This window comes from Mixophyes fleayi, chromosome 9 (assembly GCF_038048845.1).
Source record: "Mixophyes fleayi isolate aMixFle1 chromosome 9, aMixFle1.hap1, whole genome shotgun sequence".
NCBI lineage: Eukaryota > Metazoa > Chordata > Amphibia > Anura > Limnodynastidae > Mixophyes > Mixophyes fleayi.
In genome coordinates this window covers 35,440,118-35,460,258 of record NC_134410.1, presented here as the reverse complement: position 1 = coordinate 35,460,258, position 20,141 = coordinate 35,440,118, and the positions used below count along the sequence as shown (strand labels likewise).

The 20,141-nt window shown below is 39.3% G+C and overlaps 1 protein-coding gene across 1 annotated transcript; it reads right to left on the bottom strand.

The window, feature by feature from the left end:
* Positions 1–1,641: 1,641 nt before the first annotated feature.
* Positions 1,642–18,898, bottom strand: PHF6 (PHD finger protein 6). Its single transcript, XM_075187258.1, has 10 exons — positions 18,789–18,898; positions 14,447–14,622; positions 12,919–13,020; positions 12,021–12,154; positions 10,368–10,411; positions 9,737–9,906; positions 9,344–9,487; positions 8,454–8,558; positions 6,586–6,719; positions 1,642–5,400 (listed from the first exon to the last, which is right to left on the bottom strand). Exons 2-10 carry the CDS (start codon positions 14,582–14,584, stop codon positions 5,274–5,276), a joined length of 1,098 nt encoding a protein of 365 aa, XP_075043359.1. The 5' UTR covers positions 14,585–14,622; positions 18,789–18,898; the 3' UTR covers positions 1,642–5,273.
* Positions 18,899–20,141: the final 1,243 nt, after the last annotated feature.

The window sequence follows — 20,141 nt, the reverse complement described above, 5'->3', positions numbered from 1 at the left end:
TTAGGTGAACAGCCAGTGTTTATTTTAAAGCATTAAAACTACAGGGTGATTCAAAAGTCGCATTACACCCTTTTATTTCAAAAACTCTACAGGAACTGGGCCGATTGGCCGATTTCAAGATGGCGCCCATGTTTGGTACATACCGTAAAAGATAGACCACGTCACCCATACCTTACTGGAGTATTCAGGTTTCCCAATTTCCTGTAGAGTTTTTGAAATAAAAGGATGTACTGCGACTTTGGAATCACCCTGTATAATGCATTAGAGAACGTCTTCTGGAAAGGCTTTCTCTAGATTTTGGCTGCAGTAATTCGCATCCATTCAGTCACAAGAGCACGAGTGAGGTAGGGCACTGATGTTTGTCCGTTAAGATCTGGCTTGCTGTCAGCATTTCAATCAATCCCAAAGCTGTTAGGTGGAGATGAGGTGCAGGCCAGTCAGGTTCTTACACACCAAACTCAGGAAACCTGGAAAGGAAACAGGATAGGGCAGTGGTTCCCAAACTTTTGTAGTTCGCGGCACCCTCAGAGTCTCCAAATTTTTTCAAGGCACCCCTCCAAAATAATTACTGAGCAGTCCTGTTTTAGAAGTAGTTGGGTCAAAAAATTGTAATAAGTATTTAGCTCACAACAAAAATACTTATTTAGTTGTATGCAAAAATGCCCCTCTGCATCCAGGCACACTGCCCTCTCTCATGCTGTCCCCTCCTCTGCGCTGCTGTCCCCCTCCTCTGCTCTGCTGTCCCCCTCACTCTGCCCCGCGCCAGGCATAGAAAAAGAGAGAAAACAGAAACTTACCAATCCGCGTGGCCGGGACCCAGCAGACTCCTCTCTCCCGCAGCTGTCACTGACGTCATTCAGTGACAGCTGCGGGAAAGAGGAGGCTGCTGGGTCCCGGCGCCACGCGGATTGGTAAGTTTGTTTTCTTACTCTTTTTTTTAGGGCTGGCCCGCGGCACCCCAGTGACAGCGCCGCGGCACCCCTGGGAGCCACGGCGCAGTTTGGGAACCGCCGGGATAGGGCCTTCCACAAACTTACCACAAAACTGGAAGCACGCAACTCTCTAGAATGTCATTGTATAGTATAAAGTACTAAGGGGCTCAGGCCAAAGCATAATAAACAGCTCCAGGCCATCATTTCTCCTCCACCAAATATTACAGTTGGCAAGTATGCATTTAAAGAGCACTTGGCATCTGCCATACCCAGTTTTGTCCATCGGACCGAAAGCTGATGAAGAGCGATTAACAACTCCAGAGAATACATTTCCACATGTCTGATGGCAGTGTGTTTTACACCACTCCAGTTGAAATTTGTCATTGTGCATGTAGTCTTGTGTGCGGCTGTTCGGCCAGGAAACCCAAATCAACAAGATTCTGATGAACAGTCCTTGTGCTGATGTTGCTTCCAGAGGCAGGTTGGAACCACTTCAGCACTCGGCGAAGCTTATAAGGCCTACCACACTGTGGCCGAGCTATTGCTCAAGTGCCACGTTGAAAGACACTGAGCATTTTAGTATGACCCATTCTACTGCTAATGTTTGACTATGGAGATTGCAGCAAAGGGGTTAAATGAACCCCCAAATCCATAAAAAGGGGTTTAAAAAACAATATTTGTGATGACCAATAAAAAGACCACCACAAACTTCAGGTTAGAGCTGTTGTAGCCATTTTAATAATAATTAAAAAATAAAATAAAAAAAAAGTTAAAACAAAAAACAAACAAAACCATATAGCAGGAAGTGCACACTACGACATCGCACTGGCTAGCTGTGGATGACCCACGTGTCAGGCATTCATGATTTCCCATCCCTGCTGTACAGCAGTAACAAAGAAAATGTGACAATATAACATCTGCCATGAATGAGAATGTCACCATTATATCTATATTTACCCATAAAACAAGTTTTTACAGTTTCCCAACATTTCTGTATAACAGTAAATGTGCCAGAACTGAGCTTTAGTAAGCACTAATAAAGCTTACATACTTATATATACACACATAATTATAAAACAATGGCAGAATTGAAATAAATGCATGTAAATGTTACATACCTACTATAAATAAGTTTCTCATGCCTAACTACTAAAACTACACTTACCCAACAGATACAGTAAATACAGAGGTACATTTTTGTTTACTAAACATTAACATGTCACTATCCAGAAGATGCTCGTCAAGAATATACAAATACAATTATTTACATGGTAAGGCACTTTTCAAACATTACATAACAAATATGAGTGTACAAGATATCATATAGCAGGGTTGTCCAAATCATATTCCTTTCACAGTTTTAGGATGTCAGTAATGAAGATGCAATTAAATAGCTCCTAAATATATCACTATACTAACATGCATGTGTCCTGAAATCCTGACCCATTGCTGGCCATCAAGGATCATTTAAAATAGAAAACAAAGCCTGGTATATACAGTAGACGCTTGTAACAAAAGGCATTCTCACGGTCAGTCATTATTAGTAGCAAGAAAACTAGAGTGAGCTTGAGACAAACTGCTCGTTAGTGACACAGTATCCAGAGATCACTCAGAAGCGTTGAGCTCATACACTGCGAGTCATTATAGCGCAATGCATGGGCCACTTGTCTCAAAGCTCACCACCCATTGGCATTACTACTACTTAGTGGGCAATGTACTTACATGGCACAAAACCCAAACAAAACAGCAACCCATGGCTGGTTTTCTTTCCAGCCTGGTGGGTCAGGAAAAGCATGCAAGTGGCCCAATGGTTTGTAGCACATTGTAACCACTTCATCAAATCTCGGTTTGATTCCTAAGAGTTTACAGCATGTTCATATATCCATTCGTTCATTTCTAGACATTCCAACAGCATATGTAGTGTTGCCAGGGGATTGGGGATTTTGTCATGTGGGGTATGAGACACATTAAAGCCCTCCAGAAAGCAGATATTTTGTTATCTCCTGGCAAGAAGGGGAGAAGCTAAGGTGGACGCAGCTAGGATGCCAGTCATTATAGACATGTATGATCTTTATGGCAATACTTACTATTCCTATTTAGTAAGCCCTCTATAGGAGAATCCACCCCATAATAGTACATGCCACAGTTCTGTTCTCAGCAAGGTTTCTGTAACGGCGGGTGGATGCAGCTACCGGCACCGTAAGTTTTACCTAGTGTGTAGGCACCTAAAGGACATTCAACATATATAGGAATGGATTTGGTATATACAGAGACTGGAGTGGGGGCTATGTACCAGTCTCCACTTTCCACTAGCTGCCAGGATAACGACCACCACCATACATGACAGTGGGTTTCACAATGTCCTTACTGACCCTAGAGAGCCACAAACTTGCCAGTATTAGTATTTTCTAAACCAACATAGAAACAATTAGTGATTGTAAATTTTGCCACAAAGTTTTGATGTCTACTAGAATCCAGCCAGCCTGCAAATCAACTAAACACCAGAGACTCACAGCACTGTAAGATTTCTTTTGTCTATTGTCTATTATAGAGTGCTGGTCTACACAGGTTTCAGTTCATTCATTTATTTTTAATGGACACAATAATTTACTCTTACCTTGGAGTTACAAAAAGGTTCACACTATTTGTATTACATGTACCATACTTACTGGTATGTTCAATAAAAGGTCACACTGATACAACTGGGAAAGACAATCGAATATAAATCAAGTGTTTAAGTTTACCCCTCTGAAAATTGTTATTCAACACTTTTCTACTGTGTGTTCCAGGATATAAACTGGTCCACAAGAAAAATTGTATTAAATGCCAGCATGCCGGCACTTACAGTGTGTCACCTACTCACAGTGGAGGCTGTTCTTTTCTGATCCAATATTGCGAACGTATCATATTCATAGGAATCAGTCACTTGTTTCTAGCGAATGGACAGGTGTCTGAAAGAGGAATAACCTAAGCGCCACCACTGTGTGCAGGTGACGGGTATAGAGGACAGATGCAAAATATTCATTAAATACACAAAAAGTTGCTTAAATTTCCATTCATACATAGTACAAGACTACTTTTATTTTTATTTTATTTTTTTTGGACTAGACAGAAACAAGTGTCCTGTGATACAGCTCCACAGACATCAATAATCTGTCCAAGGTGTATATAGTGACCGACTACTAGCACAGCTACATTAGGACAAATGTGAGTTTTCTACAAATTGAAATCTAAAATGGGTTAACTGACTGGCATACAAGGTATGATGAAACCAATATGCACATGCACTCACTATAAGGCATAAAAGTTATCTATGATGGTACCAATATGCACATGCACTCACTATAAGTCCGTTAACCCATGATGGTACCAATATGCACATGCACTCACTAGAAATGTATGTGCACATTGGTATGTTATGCAATATACATTGGGAAAAAAAAAATCTGCAACCATGGTAAAAATACTACAGCATTGCCTTATTACAGATTTTATAAGGCCTTTTAGAAAACTTTAATTACAGCCAGCCCGAATAAAAGAATTGCTGGAAAATAAAAAGAAATAAAAATCTAAAACAAATAGAATTTAATAGGTCGATTGCTCATCAAGATGCTCTATTGTTCTTATAGCCTCAACAAGTTTAAAGATATGAATTGAAATAAGAGATCCGATTAGGCTTAAAAAGACTATCTATTGCTGTTAGCTGGCAGGGTACAGCTGTACCGACTCCCCCACACCAAACATCGAGGCCTTCAAACCATGTCAAGACATGCTGTTTAATCTCTGCACTGTGAGATTTATTCTGCCTCGAACAATAGCAAAGAGCCCTAGTTTCTGACACAATACACAATGTATATAAGTTGTGTAGTAAGACAAACACATTATTTCCTTGCCAGACAATAGAAAACTGCCATGCACAATGGCCATGCCCCACTAATGTGTGTATTTCACGTTGATCACCTAAAGTAGTGGAATCTCATGGAAGATAGGATATATTGGGGGGGGGGGGGGGGGGGGGGGGGATGGGGAGCAGCTACCAGCTTATGGGGGGAGGGAGTCATTTATTCCACAAAATGCCTTGCAATGTGGCGTTTCTGGTCACTCTACGGAGTCCAGGAATTCTTTCAAAATGCCTATTTTAAAAGCAACTATTACAATATCAACGTAGCATGAAGTGGATGTGTGGAGAGGAAAAACAAAAAACAAAACTCAAAACATCCTTTTCACAATCTTCAACAACATGTAACTTGGAACTTGAAAAATGTCCAGCATTCCCCAATCACGAATGGATGGTGTACCCCCAGGATCCAGGCACCTCCCCCTCATTGGGATGCTCCATGCTCAGTTTCCATTGATCTGCTGTGGAGTGTTATTGTCATGTCCGCCCGTTGTACCTTTGCTTCTGCTCTCACGTTCTTCATCTTCCTCGTCTCTTTCATCATTACCACTGTGGTTTTTACAATAAAGTCTGGAGGAAGACATGCATAGAAAGACACACAGGTTACATTTTGAAGGGGCATTAGTGGGAATATGTAATGCTACCCATATCTGCACTGTTGTGGGGCTATGTACCAGTCTCCAAACACATTCCACAAGGGACCCAATTATTTCTGAGCCAGCCACAACAGAGACTTTGTCATTCTCTTCTCTTGCATTGTCAACACAAAGTTTCAAGCCAAAGAAGTGCAATAGGAGGGAATTCAATTCCTAGCGTTGTTCAGTCGGAGATGCTGCAGGATTTTTGGCATTTAAAGCATCATAGAGGAGAGTGCAAAAATCGGTGGGGTTTTAGGTACCACAATACCCGGAAATAAGCGCAGTCGGACCTTGAACTGTATTGAATTGGTCCCACAGACAACTAATTCTGAAAGAACACAATTCTTGTCCTTACTGTACAGCAGGGAATACGCTTCAGGAAACACCCTCCCATTTAGCTCATTTCAATTAACAAGAACTGCAAAATGTAACCTTGTTTTTGCATTGCTGTGTAAAACAAGGCGCATCAAACGTGCCTACTCTATACGTAGCACGGAACGTGCTCACTCTGCTCCTTCTCTTGGTCTGGGCTTTGGGGGAAACCTAGGCAGACATGCTCATATAAAAGGCAAGCAGTGGGACCAAAGCCCACACTGTGCTGTATATTCAAGTCATTTTACACTTCATAAAGGACATCCAGTCTCAGTGCTCAGAGCTTAAAATACAACAGACTGAACAAAAAGGAGATGGGCTGCTACGGGCATTGTTCACACTCCCTTTATGCGTCATCCTTATGTCCATGAGAACAGACTTTGCATTCTGTATAGGTATCAGCGGTTCCTATTTCTACGCTCCAGTGACCATATGATGTAAGAAGTGCGCAATAGACCATAGAATGGTATATTCAAAACACAAATATATAATCAGAGGCTTACTGGCAAACTGCAGATTAGAACAACTGGCCAATTCTTAAAATTAGAGTTAAAAGTATTAAATGACTGCTATATAAATGCAGACAATATGCTATGGATGGTAATTCCCCATCTCTTATTCTAGGAACAAATGCCCAAGTACATACATTACTCCTACTCTGAAAATATTTTTCTCCTCCATAATATATTGAGGATTTCTCATCTACGGTCAATTTGTACACGTTAGTTATGTTATCAGCTCTTACTTGTAAATTCCCCGCGACATGTTCTCAATATATTTTGCCTTGTCCTGTACTCCACAGTGATAATGATATGTTTTCACACATGCCTTAATTTCACATCCAATTGTAGCACCTAGTAGACCACATAATGTACACTTCTGCATGGGAAAGAGGAGAAAACAAAACAAGCAGTTACTATAAAAGTCTCCATTCCTTTCAGCATTAATATTTATATAGCACCAGCATACACTGTTTCCAGTTATAAAGTGCTGCTAACAGTAATAAAACAAGACTGGATATTAACAAAAGTCAGGGGGCTCTGTTTACAATATATAGGAAAATAGGAGTTTGATACATCAAGCGCCACAGACTGCATACTGGTCCAACCAGATCACAATAGGAAATAGTGCTTAGTGGGAATATATGATCCAGTCACACGGCAATGTCCACTTGGGGGGGGGGGGGGGGGGGGGGGTCAGTCTGATTACAGAAAGAGAAGGAATGTAAGTCTAACATGAAGTGTGTAGAGGGGGATAGAATATTTGAGAGAGATTAAAAAGGTTTGGGAATTTAGCTTGTCAGAAGGGGGTATTTTTAATTCAGGTTCATTGCAGTAAATAAATGCTAGCCACAATAGTCTTGCCTGATATACAGTGGGAATGGAGGCAGGTGGGATAGCCTTATAATACACTAGTGGAATAGTAATGTTTCAAGGACAAAAATGGTAATTCCCCACATCAGGAACAATTTCACTATTTCAGAATACAGAGATTATCCCAATATACATCTATGTTATACTTCTGTACATGAAAGAAGAAACATGAACCAATCACAAAAATATAATTGGGGAAACAATAAGAAAAGAACAAGCAAGGGACAAGCATTATGAGTGCTAACTAGTGTTAACAAATGTACTCTTTAAATGTTTCTTGTGTAGGATAGTAAGCATGGTCTGTTATATGTTCTATCTTCAGATAATGTATATGTACATACAACATAAAGCACTAATTACGGTCAGGTAAGAACATGGATCATAAAGTGTACTGGAATACGTATTGATATGCACCTATTTAATGGAGAGGATTGTGTTGTTATAGGCTCCTGTTATATTCCTATTTGTACCATGACACATTTAACATGTAACACACTCGCTAATTTCAATTAGTAGATAAAACTTGTGCCACTTGTCATAAAACACAAATGTATCCACAGCGGACGATCGTATCACATAATAGAGCCACAGTGAAATTGGGACTATTGGATAACTCAGGAGTCGGTATCATTAGGCACACTGACTTTTCACATTTCCAATTATTTGTGTTTTATGCCTGCTACTTGAAAGAAGGGGCACCACCAGGGCCGGTATTACCTAGTATCACAACTGACTAAAGTAATTTATATTAGAAGAAGTACAATGTGTGTGTTGTTTATTTTATTATTTTAGGAGGGCGTAGGTTCTTTATAAAAACTATATTACCGTTATTATAAATTATTCAACTGTTCGAGTTTTCTCTGCTAGAATTTCATTACTAAATTCCTTATTACATTTGTGGACTGAAACTATACTGTGTTATGTATACGTCATACTAAATCCTCAAAAGAGGACTATAGTAGTGGACTACATACCTACCATACCCCATGTACATGGAATCAGAAGCACAGTGTTAGCATGCAGTGATCTTCTGCCTCCATAGATCTCAAGGAGCATGCTGTCTGACAAATTTATTCCATAACGTAACCCATAAAAGCAGGTTGTACAAGACATTTTATAACCACCAACATGTATTAAAATCATCAATGCAGCTAACTCCATGGCCTTGCTTGAATTGTTTAGCCAACCATGAAAACTGCAACTGCTTCAGAAATACTATGCAAAATATACGGATATTTACCATTCGTTTGCCTCTTTTCATTTCTTGTATCACAGTCTTAATATCAAAGTCACCAACTTCAGCCCTTGACGTTGTTGTTAGCTGGACTGTACCAGAGGAGAAGAGCTAGAGAAAGACAAACTGGCTTCAGTGAGCTGCAATAATTGAACTGCAATCTTCCTATTGTTGCCACACTCCCCCTCTTTCCACTTGATTCCTAACCTTCCTTATCACCTTCAGCCACCCTTGCAATTGCCTATTGTAATAGGATTTGATATAGGTTACCCTTCTTGTGTTACTACTTGTATTTGTTACCCGTGCTTTTCAGTTCTACTTGTGCTATGGACATTTTTGTGACCTTTTCTTTATGTGAACTGTGTCTGCCTTGATTGCACTACCCCATGTAAGCTGCTGTGGAACTTTGTGGCGCCCTATAAATAAACGTCAATATTAAATGTAATCATTTTATTATACTATACAACGGTGTCTGTACTTCCTCCTCTAAGCACAATGTACTCTGGAAGAGTTCAGATCACATTAATCGGATTCTTTTCAAATGTTCATAATTGTATTAACATTTTATATTTGCCATGAATCATTCCCTTTTATGGTCTCAGGTTTTGCTGTGTCTTTCAGCTTTTCAAAGACAACATTACTCCACTTGGAGTTAGAGTTACCATCATCACAATATAGAATTGTTCACTAGCTTAACAGAATGCTGGGAGCAAATCTACAGTAAATTTCAAAGATCAATAGGAGCTAAATGACCAACACAGGCTACAGGACGTAAATCAGATTTATAGCGCCTCTATGACATAACTATTTTGGTGAAGTAATTTCAGATGGCAGCAATATATTTAAAAGACTCCTATGTGTGACCTGGTGCTAGAATTTCAAAGTCAAATACGTACCATACACTTGTAGTGAGCTGCTGCCTTTTTTGCATTAAATACATGGAGCTTGCCTCGGGTTTGGTTCTCTTCGTCGCCTGCGTGACAGAACCCACACCTCGGTCCAGTGTCACTTGGACTGCTTCTGTGGGGTGACCTGTCTCTCTGGGGAAGAGTATACAACTTAAATGTTCAATTTGTCAATAGTTACTAACAGATTGAAAAGTAAAACTAGTCTTTTGTAGATTCATTTCCTAGCTTATATAGAGAAATGAAGGAGTTTTACCAAACATACAGTAAGTAAACAATACAATGTACAGTTCGTTTTAGATCTCTTATACTGTCAAATGTACTACTAGGTGCTCATTAAACGTACAAGAAGAGATTCCATTATATGGTACGCTCACAACTTACACTGGAGCTACTTTCTGTCTCTTCTGTACAGTGTGAAGATGTGAGTCTGCTATCCTCAGATTGTCCTCTAGAATTTGTGGTCCTTGACTTTCCACGCGAGCCTCTCCCCCGGCCACGTTTACGGGGTGATGGACTCAAGTCTCTGTGACCAAATCCTTCTTCTAACTCATCTAGCAGAAACATGAAATTTATCTGTCAGCACAGTTCAGTACAAACACCTTTGCACATTCAACTCAGCAACACAGATTGAGAGATACAAAACACATACAGCAGAACAAGTTCAAAGTTATTGGTTATTGACCATTGCCATTGTTTAAACTGCGAATATTGGGATTCACTTCTGATATTTTACACATAATGGAATATTCAGGATTGGGTAGAATTATCCTTAAAAGAAAATTTCACTAAGCTATCAAATAAAGCCTTATCTGCCCCTCACCCAAAATAACCTATGTGAGATTTCCTAGTATACACAAAGCAGTTAGAATTCTCTCTTTTACCAACTATCAAAATAGAACTGTGATCTGGCCACAAGGGTACAACATACCCCGGCTCACAAAGTGTTTAAACTTTTCCTTCAAAGTCTTCCAAACGCGTGGAATTTAGAAAATGTTTGTGGATGAACATTTACCTTCCGAGTTGTGCATCTGTTCCTTGTGTTTTCTGCAAAATATCCTACAAAAGCAGAAAAGTGTGCTCGAAGTCAGAAACAATTACAAATCTGTAAACACATGAATAAAATCTGTAAAATGTGTTCATTTGTGTATTTACACTATTTGCACATCAATAGTATTGGTAAAACAGTAGCTCGATTACATTTTCCAAATGTTAGTAACCAGCAATTTTTTAATAAAAACACATGTAGCACGCAGTACAAATTTGTTAGGGGTGGGCTTGTCCAACACATGCCACCACCACCCAGCATGTGCCAGCAGCACGTTTTCTTATCATGTACAAATAACTACCAACACATTAGCCTGCCACTGCCCAGTATGAGCCTATGGCAACTGGATTTTATTCCACCCCTATTAAAAAGTAACATTTTTATGTGTGCCAGTGGCGGATCCAAGGGAGAGGGGGGCGCGATCGGGGCAATCGGCCCAGCCTAGCATGGGCTTGCTGCCGGCGGCTCCACACTATGTGCAGGTCCGTTCGGCAGAGACAGGCAGGGAGAGTGTGCTGCCTGGCTACTCTAATTGTGTTTTAAAAACAAATCAGAGTAGCCGGTCAGTGCACTCTCCCTGCCTGTCTCTGCTGAACGGACCTGCACTTAGTGTGCAGCCTTAGCTGTCAAAAAGGGGGGGGGGGGGGGGGGGGGGGGGGGGGACTAAATCCCCCCCCCCCCCAAAAAAATTATTTTCTAGATCCACCCCTGATGTGTGCACTAGGTTATATACGAGTCAGATTAAATATCAAAAGCAGCAATAAAACTAGCTAAAGTCTGCTTTGACAGCATCAAACCAATAATATAATCTGCCTGTGTTCTTCTTTTCAAAGGAACATGAAAAGTGTCAGCTAAAATGTTATAACAGATCAGGATGTAGAAGTTAGAAAGATGTTTCCTACAGCTCTCTATCCTTTATTGCCCGGATGACATGATAACACAGAACTTATGGGACCTTTACACAGATCGACCCATGCTTAGTGGCGAGTGTGGCACCCTTAACGTGGACAGGCAATGACAACATACATTGTCATTGTAAATTGATCAAAAACTAAGAAATAGTCAACACAAAAACACCTTCTCACGCGATTCAGCAAAAGTTGGGGGCAGAAGATTTTTGACATAGTGACAGCGTACAACCCAAACACCTACCACATACTCCTGGTATATGTGACATTTGTAGACCAATAATAACTCCTAGGTATTTGTACACAAAAACGAAACATGTAAACAGTGATCTGTATTCCATTTAATAGTTGTGCATTGTTGAAGGACAGATTTCTCTCTATCCAAAAATATGTGCCAAGGCCTCACAGTTCATACACTATAATGGGATCTTCAAAATTCTACACTGCCCCCCCCTCAATAAAAAGACAAAACTACTCCTACAACAAAGGATGTGATATGCAGCAGCAGACACAATTCAGTATTACAACCTAACTTCAGAAGTAACACAGATTAAAGCTCATTAAGGCAGGATCACCTTTGCCTTCTGCTTTAGAGGATCGTATTACACATTACATTAAACATACAGCATACAAAGTTATACTACAAGTTTCTCTGAGAGACACCAGCATTTCTGATCACTGGAAAGTTAATTAGAAGAAAGAATGGTCTTACAGGTATATCCCTTGTGATGGTTTTTCCTGTATCTGGGCTTTGTCATGCAGGGCGCAGTGATAATGATAAGTTCTGCGGCAGGTCTTCACTTCACACCCAATTGTTGCTCCAGGACAGTGGCAGAGTGTGCACATCTACAGGGAAGAGGAATATAGGATATCACAAGGTAAGTAAAGCAATTGGTTGCCCACTGCAACATGTCTAACACAATGTACTTCATTAAAGGGTAAGTTTTAACTGCAAATATATATCACCATAACCAGTTACAAGTCCAGGTGTTATAGGACCCAAAACATCTCAAAATTTGCTGGCACCTCTGTTACGGGTACTGAACATCCTGCCATCACGCAAGGCACCAACAGGACTTAGCAACTTATTTAATTCTCCCTAGAGACTTATCAATAACCTAACTACAACATATGAAAATGTAATTTATACCACAGCTGTAGAATATAACAATACTGATTGGCAGACAAATGTTAGATCTTAAGATTACTCAAATAACCAATCACTGAAGCTTTGGGACACACTTATTGACCATACTATGTACAACTTGTTTTTTGATGGTGTGAACAGCTGAACCCACATCATTATAGTAATATTAATTAAATTATCTCTGAAAGAGGGCAAAATGTGAGAATGTGCTTCAATCAAGAAGCACTCCAAGAAACATTGACAATATTTGTATTAATATTACCGGTAATATTCTTGCCCTTCCAACTAAAGGATGTTTGGTTTGGGTTTGCAAAGACAAGCAGAGCATTTCCCTCTACATGCAAGCACAGATTCATCATATGTATGTGTATATTATAGAGACAGACACACAGACGAGAGAGAGAGAGAGAGACAGACAGACGAGAGAGAGACAGACAGACGAGAGATAGTTTAAGAGACATACCAATTTTTTCCCCCTTCTCAATTCCTTCTGTATATCTTCTATGGAGAACCCACCAAGGTTTTCACTGTCTGATTGTGAGGATACAAGTGCTGACGAAAACAGCTAAGGAGATAAAATATATTACTTGTAATCCAACCGTAAAACCCTGATAAATTTACATAACAACTGTAGAAACCACAGAGATGCTATAAAAACAGGATTCAGATTACGCTCCCTTACACATACAAGAAAAGTTGTGTTTAAAAGAAAACACATTAAGTGTGATGCCCAAGATTTATCACTGAATAATTTAACAGGAAGTAACAAGTCCACCCAGGTCTAGACAATGCTAATAAACATATGTATTACACAGTAAATAAAGCCACTGACATTACCATATATCTATCTCATATATATATATCTATCTCATATACCGCCTAATCTGCACAGATGCGCTGTGTGGATTCATAGACAGGGAAAAGCTATTGATGTCACAACAGTCATTGTACCACCTGTTTCAGATGACATTAAGGCACTGAACTAAATGTGTATGATCTGCATTTACCTGTCTAATGGATTGTGAAGACAATTTTTGACACATGCAGGGGAAACTCAGGTTAATACAATCTATTTCAACTCCATGCTTTATAGCTAAACATTTCAAATTTACATTGTTTTGGCCTTCTAGGCCTTATACACATAGGTGTCATGTTAAATATTTGGTGCACATTTTGAAAGCCTAGAAAAACATGGTTTTGATACCAATAGCCCAGAAAATAAATTACACACAAACTTTCAGACAACGATTCACTTTTAAATTGCTTGTAGTGTTCAAGAGCATTATAGCTCTGTAAATACAATGGAGATGTATGGGAACGCTCATTAAGTACTTAGTACACTATACTGCAAAGAGGCTTTACGGGAAGGCCTCTAATGCGCAGTTAAAAGTAAGTACAAAGTACAAAGGTTTTTCTACGCTTTGAACTATTCTTATTATTGTTATTATTAACATCCATTTATATTGTGCCAGCATACGGTATAGCACTTTACAACTGGGATTAGTGTAGTTTAACAACTGTGTGTACTAGCCCTTAAAGAAAACTTAGGTCTGTTTACCACCTCTTCAGTTCATTAATCATTTGCATATACACAATTATTACGGTTTCAAGGAATAATTCATGAATGCAAGATCAACAGAGGCACTAATTATAATGACAGATAGGAGATCAAGACCACATTGTTTAATCTACAAAGTGTAATTTAAATTGATAAACAGTTTGGTTAATATATTGTTTTGTACTTACATTGTATGGTATTGTCATCAAACCTGGTAAAAGAAGGCAGTCTATGCATAGATATTCTGCTGTAACAATTACCTATACTGTCATGATCTATTCCTAAGTAAACTATTTTAAAGATTAAAATATATATATAAATCAATGTTTTAAAGCAAAGATAACAGTTTCCAAAAATACTAAAACATCTCTGCTGGTTTATATTAAAGTACATGTAATTTATGGCCACCTTTCGGAGGAAGTTTTATACCTACCATACATCTCCGATGTGCTGCCACCTTCTGGTTATTGGACATAAGCAACTGTCCGCATTCCTTTTCTCTGTTTGACCTGCAGAAACTACATTTACGTTGCTGCAGAGATCCTTTTTTCTGCCCAGCAGAGCCCGACATGTTTTGATGCTCACTCTAAAACAAGCTCAATAAAGACTCTAATGGAAAAAAAGAAAAAAAAAAAATGTACAAGAATGAACAATATATTTTAAGTTATCAACATATCCTGAATATTACCATACCATAATCTTTTCTAACAAATTTACAGACTGTTCTTGACCACTAGACTTTTTGTTCCGTAAATAGACACAAAACAGCATGTATAATTAAAATAGCTACCAACAGCAACAAATTGACAGCAACACACATTTATAATACAAAACAATACAAATAAATGTTAGAAACTGGTAAACCAACATCAAGAATAAAAAAGTATTAACTAGTTAAATTAACTTGTGCTATTTGTCAATCTAGTATTGCCATTGGTAGTTTGTCAGTGGAACGAATGAAGTCTATAAATTCACTAGTTTGGTTACATGAACTTGGAAATGAACTATGGCTATACACTGGTAGCACCCTACACATTTGTGTTGTTTCCTTTATGTTTACAAGTAATATTTGATTAATAAAAGCATGTTTATCTATCTGTAGAAAAGTATTGATCTGGCCGACATAGATTAAACGTTGAGCTAGTCTTTGGGTTACAGAGTTTACAATGTCCATCCCACTGCCTGATATCACCAACTGTGCCATTAGAGTGAAGTTGTCTACACTTCATGCCAACAACAATAATAAAAGAAAAACAATTAGTACAAACTTGATCTTAAGACTTCTCTTGCCTCAAATAAGGTCTGTCCATCCAGCCAAGGCTCTCATTCAAGTTCGCTGGAAATTCTCTACCCAACTCCTTAAAAGTCTGGTATGCTAGAATCAACAACTATATAACTCTGTATGATATAAATTACTTCTGCAAATCACAACTGCTCAGATTTCAATGCCACACAGTTACAGTGGAAACAGACTGCTACAAGCGTTTGAGGAATGTCCCGATAAAAAGTCGGATTTATTTTTTCCTGGGGCGGCTGACACCCTCAATTAACTACCTATTAGTGATATATTCTAAGACTCTCTCTTTGCTTAAAAAAAAATCTTTAAAACTTCACCATCACAAGACCATAGGCACAAACTGAATCCATAGGAGAGTAGCAAAGTGGAAACTGCTGCTCACTAACAAGAACACGAGTGCTCAAGTCATGATTTTTCAAAGCACACCTGAATGATTATTCACATTACTGAAACAATGTTCTTGCTGGAAATTAGTAGAAAGTTGTAGTTTGTGGTCAGCGGGGGAATAAACACATAACCATCAAGCATAGTGGTGGTAGTGTCATGGCTTGTGAATGCTTTGCTGCATCAGGACCTGGATGTCTTATCATCCATTGAAGGAACCAAAATTTCAGCTCTGTATAAGAGGATTCTGCAGGAGAATGTCTGTGCATTCATTCACGAGCTGACGAGCAGTAAGACAATGGTTCAGCACACAAGTCTGTATCAGACCAGTTAAACCAAAACTATGACAAGTACACTAACAGTTGAGTTGATCTAACTAATATTTAGTTTTAAATTTATATCAAAGAGATACTCCCATGTAAGTGATATGAAAATATCTGGCAGATGTTTTGCTTGAAGGGAACAACTGAATTTATTCTTGTCTAACCCGATATATGGCAGCATTCTCAGTCTGCTATGGTAAACATGTAAGGCAATTCTCATAGGCATAGGAAATACTATATGCCGTCAACATAAACATACCAAAAAGCTTAACAGTTTTGTCACTTAAAAAATGTGTTTGCTTAAGTGTGGCTAGCACAACAGATTGTATATTCAAGACATGCTCTTATGTTATCTCTGTGCAGGCTATGACCAAAGCTCAGGGGGTTCTGCTGAAAGCTCTACAGTTTCAGTCTTTATAAGACCTGGTTATGTCCCTAATGAGATCACATATAAGCCTTGCTATCAGCCCACACACCCCCCCCCCCCCAGATATTAAATTGTGAGAGATTATTATACCTCCATGAGACTAACAGGAAAGCTGTGGGGTAACATATGGGGATTAGAAGTAAAATTCTTGGGACAGTTGAAAGATTTTTCAAAGGGCCACATTTTTTATTTTTTTTTTATAAAGGTTTCTCACTCAATGGGTGGCTAAATCGGACGTAATCTGGTTATTCGTACTTCTTGCTCCATAACAACTAATTAGTCCTTTTTTTCCAGGTGGAAAATGCAGTGAGAAGATCATCGCCATTGGTTTGTGTGTGCAGGCACCTTCAGACAATATTTTCCACCATGCTTTATAATAATTGTAATGATTTTAACAGTATAACCGAGGCATTAGCGTCATTTTGAACCCATTTTGGGACAACTGCAGCACATGAGCCCCTTCAATGAACACGCTGGCATAGTACAGTCAAATATGTTAGAACAGTAAAATCAGACAGGAGTCAGCTGCCAAGAAAATACAGACATGTCCAATTATTAAGAAAACAATTTTGGGACAATTTTAAAATATTGCAGCATGTGGTCAGCATAAAAAGACTGCAACAATCGCTCACAAGATAGATTTGCGGCTCTACATCTCTTGCCGCATCTATGTAAACGGGGGCTATTTAGCCTAGAGGGACAGTGTCTACCAATGAATAGAGTAAAGTTTAATGCTTCATGGTCTGCCTATAGGATAAGGCTCATTAGCTAGGTATGAACATATGAATAATTTCCATTTAAAGCAGCAATTCCACTTTTTTTTTTCTTTATAGGGTGAATAGTCCAGGGAATGCACATTTTCAGGTTTAGTGCATTGAAACAAGCTTTAAACTTCTCAGCCAATCATAACAAGTGTCTCATTTTATGCTATAAAAGCAAGTCACATTGTTCATTCAGTGTTCTTATGTGTTCTTTTGCTGGCTTTGTGCATTCAATCACTGGTAATTTGTTTTTATGATGTATTTTCTACATACACTACCCTCGTAAACAAGAGAATTCCCTTAACCGTTCATTCAATGGATGATTTACCTTATAACAGGTAACAAAAATATTTTTTTTAACTATCCTCTTACAAATCATTCTTATTTTCAAAATTTCTCTGGAAGGCAGACAAGTATGGCTGCCAGTCACACACACGCAGGGTAGAACGTCATGTGATGGCAGAGGAAGGGGGTTTCCAAAGCACCTCTGCACACTACATCATATGCCATGTTGACTGTGGTTGCCATGGAAGTCACATGACACTGTGGAAACTCCGCAGAATTATAAATCATTAATAGTAGCCTCAAGAAACAAATTAGGGAAAATGGAACAAAGATTCTTCTTATCGCTTGCCACTGTCATTTATGTTGGAAAAAAAGTAAAACATTTGTCAGTCATAGAATCGTTGCTTTAAAAATATTTTACTGGAAACAACCCCATAGATTGTAAGCTTGCGAGCGGGGTTCTGTTACCTCTCTGTCTGTATGTATTACCCAGTATTGTTTTATTAATGTTTGTTCAAATTTGTAAAGTGCTACGGAATTTGCTGGCGCTATATAAATAAATGATGATGATGTGACTCTACACTTCTGGTACGATCACTACATGGAGGTTAGTCTAAATAATGACACCCATACATCTGGCTGTGATAACACATGTTTGCATGCTGACCAAATCCCAGTTTCCACCTATGGCCAGTGTCTAAAGCTACAAAAACCTCTACATACTATACTAGGTTACATACCCACTGGTGCAGGAAATGCATTTTAGGTGTACTACAAACGCATGTAAGCAGCATTGCGTTTAGAATGCGTTTGTATATTTAAATCTAAAGCGATCAGCTGTGTTGACATACATCAGACACATTGAGGAAACGGAACAAAAACGCAAATATAGATGGACTCATCTTGCATAATGATTTTTATTTTCATATATACTGACTTGCACTTAACGCACATGGATGGTCACACCAGTGGGTACACAGCCTTACTGCATTATTCTATAACACCCTCATAGGAAGCACTGACCCCATGTATAACATCAGCCCCTGGTCCTGGTCTCCCCCACCCACCATGCAGATCGCACAGTACTACTAGACGTGACACGCACCCTATCACTGCTGCAACCTCACTGACTCATTCATCCTCCTGCGTCCTACCGGGCCCCCATCATCTCCATTCCCCACAATGGGTTCCGGCGGGAGGCACAGGCTGCCCGGCCTCTGCGGTAGGCGGGGCCGGAGCCCTTCAGACCGCGGCCCGGGGGCGCCGACCTGCTCCGTGTCCCCTCAGCCAGCACTCACCCGCTACCCCAGCTCCCTCCCGGCTCCGCTGTCACTCTTATTCCAGGAACAGCTCAGTAATCTCTGCTGTTTGTTTCCTTTCATTCCACGACGTACGGCGTGATGACGTCACTGCAACGGCGGGAATAACCGTCACCCGCCCCCCCGTGCCGACGGCGCGCGACAACTCCTCGGGCTGTTCATAGTCATATAGTCCGTGTACACTCATGTGTACGTAGTTATATTCATATAGTCCGTGTACACACGTGTGCATAGTAGTATCATATAATCCGTGTACACTCATGTGTACGTAGTAGTTGTATCATATAGTCTGTGTACACACATATGTACGTAGTAGTTGTATCATATAGTCTGTGTACACACATATGTACGTAGTAGTTGTATTCATATAGTCTGTGTACACACATATGTACGTAGTAGTTGTATCATAATCATATAGTCTGTGTACACACATATGTATGTAGTAGTTGTATCATATAGTCTGTGTACACACGTGTACGTAGTAGTTGTATCATATAGTCTGTGTACACGTGTACGTAGTAGTTGTATCATATAGTCTGTGTACACGTGTACGTAGTAGTTGTATCATATAGTCTGTGTACACACGTGTACGTAGTAGTTGTATCATATAGTCTGTGTACACACATATGTACGTAGTAGTTATATTCATATAGTCTGTGTACACACATGTGTACGTAGTAGTTGTATCATATAGTCTGTGTACACACATATGTCCGTGGTAGTATCATATAGTCTGTGTACACACATATGTCCGTGGTAGTATCATATAGTCTGTGTACACACATATGTCCGTGGTAGTATCATATAGTCTGTGTACACACATATGTCCGTGGTAGTATCATATAGTCTGTGTACACACATATGTATGTAGTAGTTGTATCATATAGTCTGTGTACACACGTGTACGTAGTAGTTGTATCATATAGTCTGTGTACACGTGTACGTAGTAGTTGTATCATATAGTCTGTGTACACACGTGTACGTAGTAGTTGTATCATATAGTCTGTGTACACACATATGTACGTAGTAGTTGTATCATATAGTCTGTGTACACACATATGTACGTAGTAGTTGTATCATATAGTCTGTGTACACACATATGTACGTAGTAGTTGTATCATATAGTCTGTGTACACACATATGTACGTAGTAGTTGTATCATAGTCTGTGTACACACATATGTACGTAGTAGTTGTATTCATATAGTCCGTGTACACACCCATGTCCGTGGTAGTAATCATATAGTCCGTGTACACACCTATGTCCGTGGTAGTAATCATATAGTCTGAGTACAGGCATCTGTCCCTAGTCATGTAGTATGTGTACAAGCAT

Bases quoted from the DNA above. Each gene is read 5' to 3' on its own strand.
- PHF6 (XM_075187258.1), bottom strand. From the start codon at position 14,584: ATGTCGGGCTCTGCTGGGCAGAAAAAAGGATCTCTGCAGCAACGTAAA. The intron at 9,907-10,367 runs GTAAATGTTCAT...TGTTTCTGCTAG, and splicing joins ACAGATGCACAACTCGGAAG to ATGAGTTAGAAGAAGGATTT. The intron at 6,720-8,453 runs GTAAATATCCGT...TTTCCCATGCAG, and splicing joins TGAAAAGAGGCAAACGAATG to AAGTGTACATTATGTGGTCT.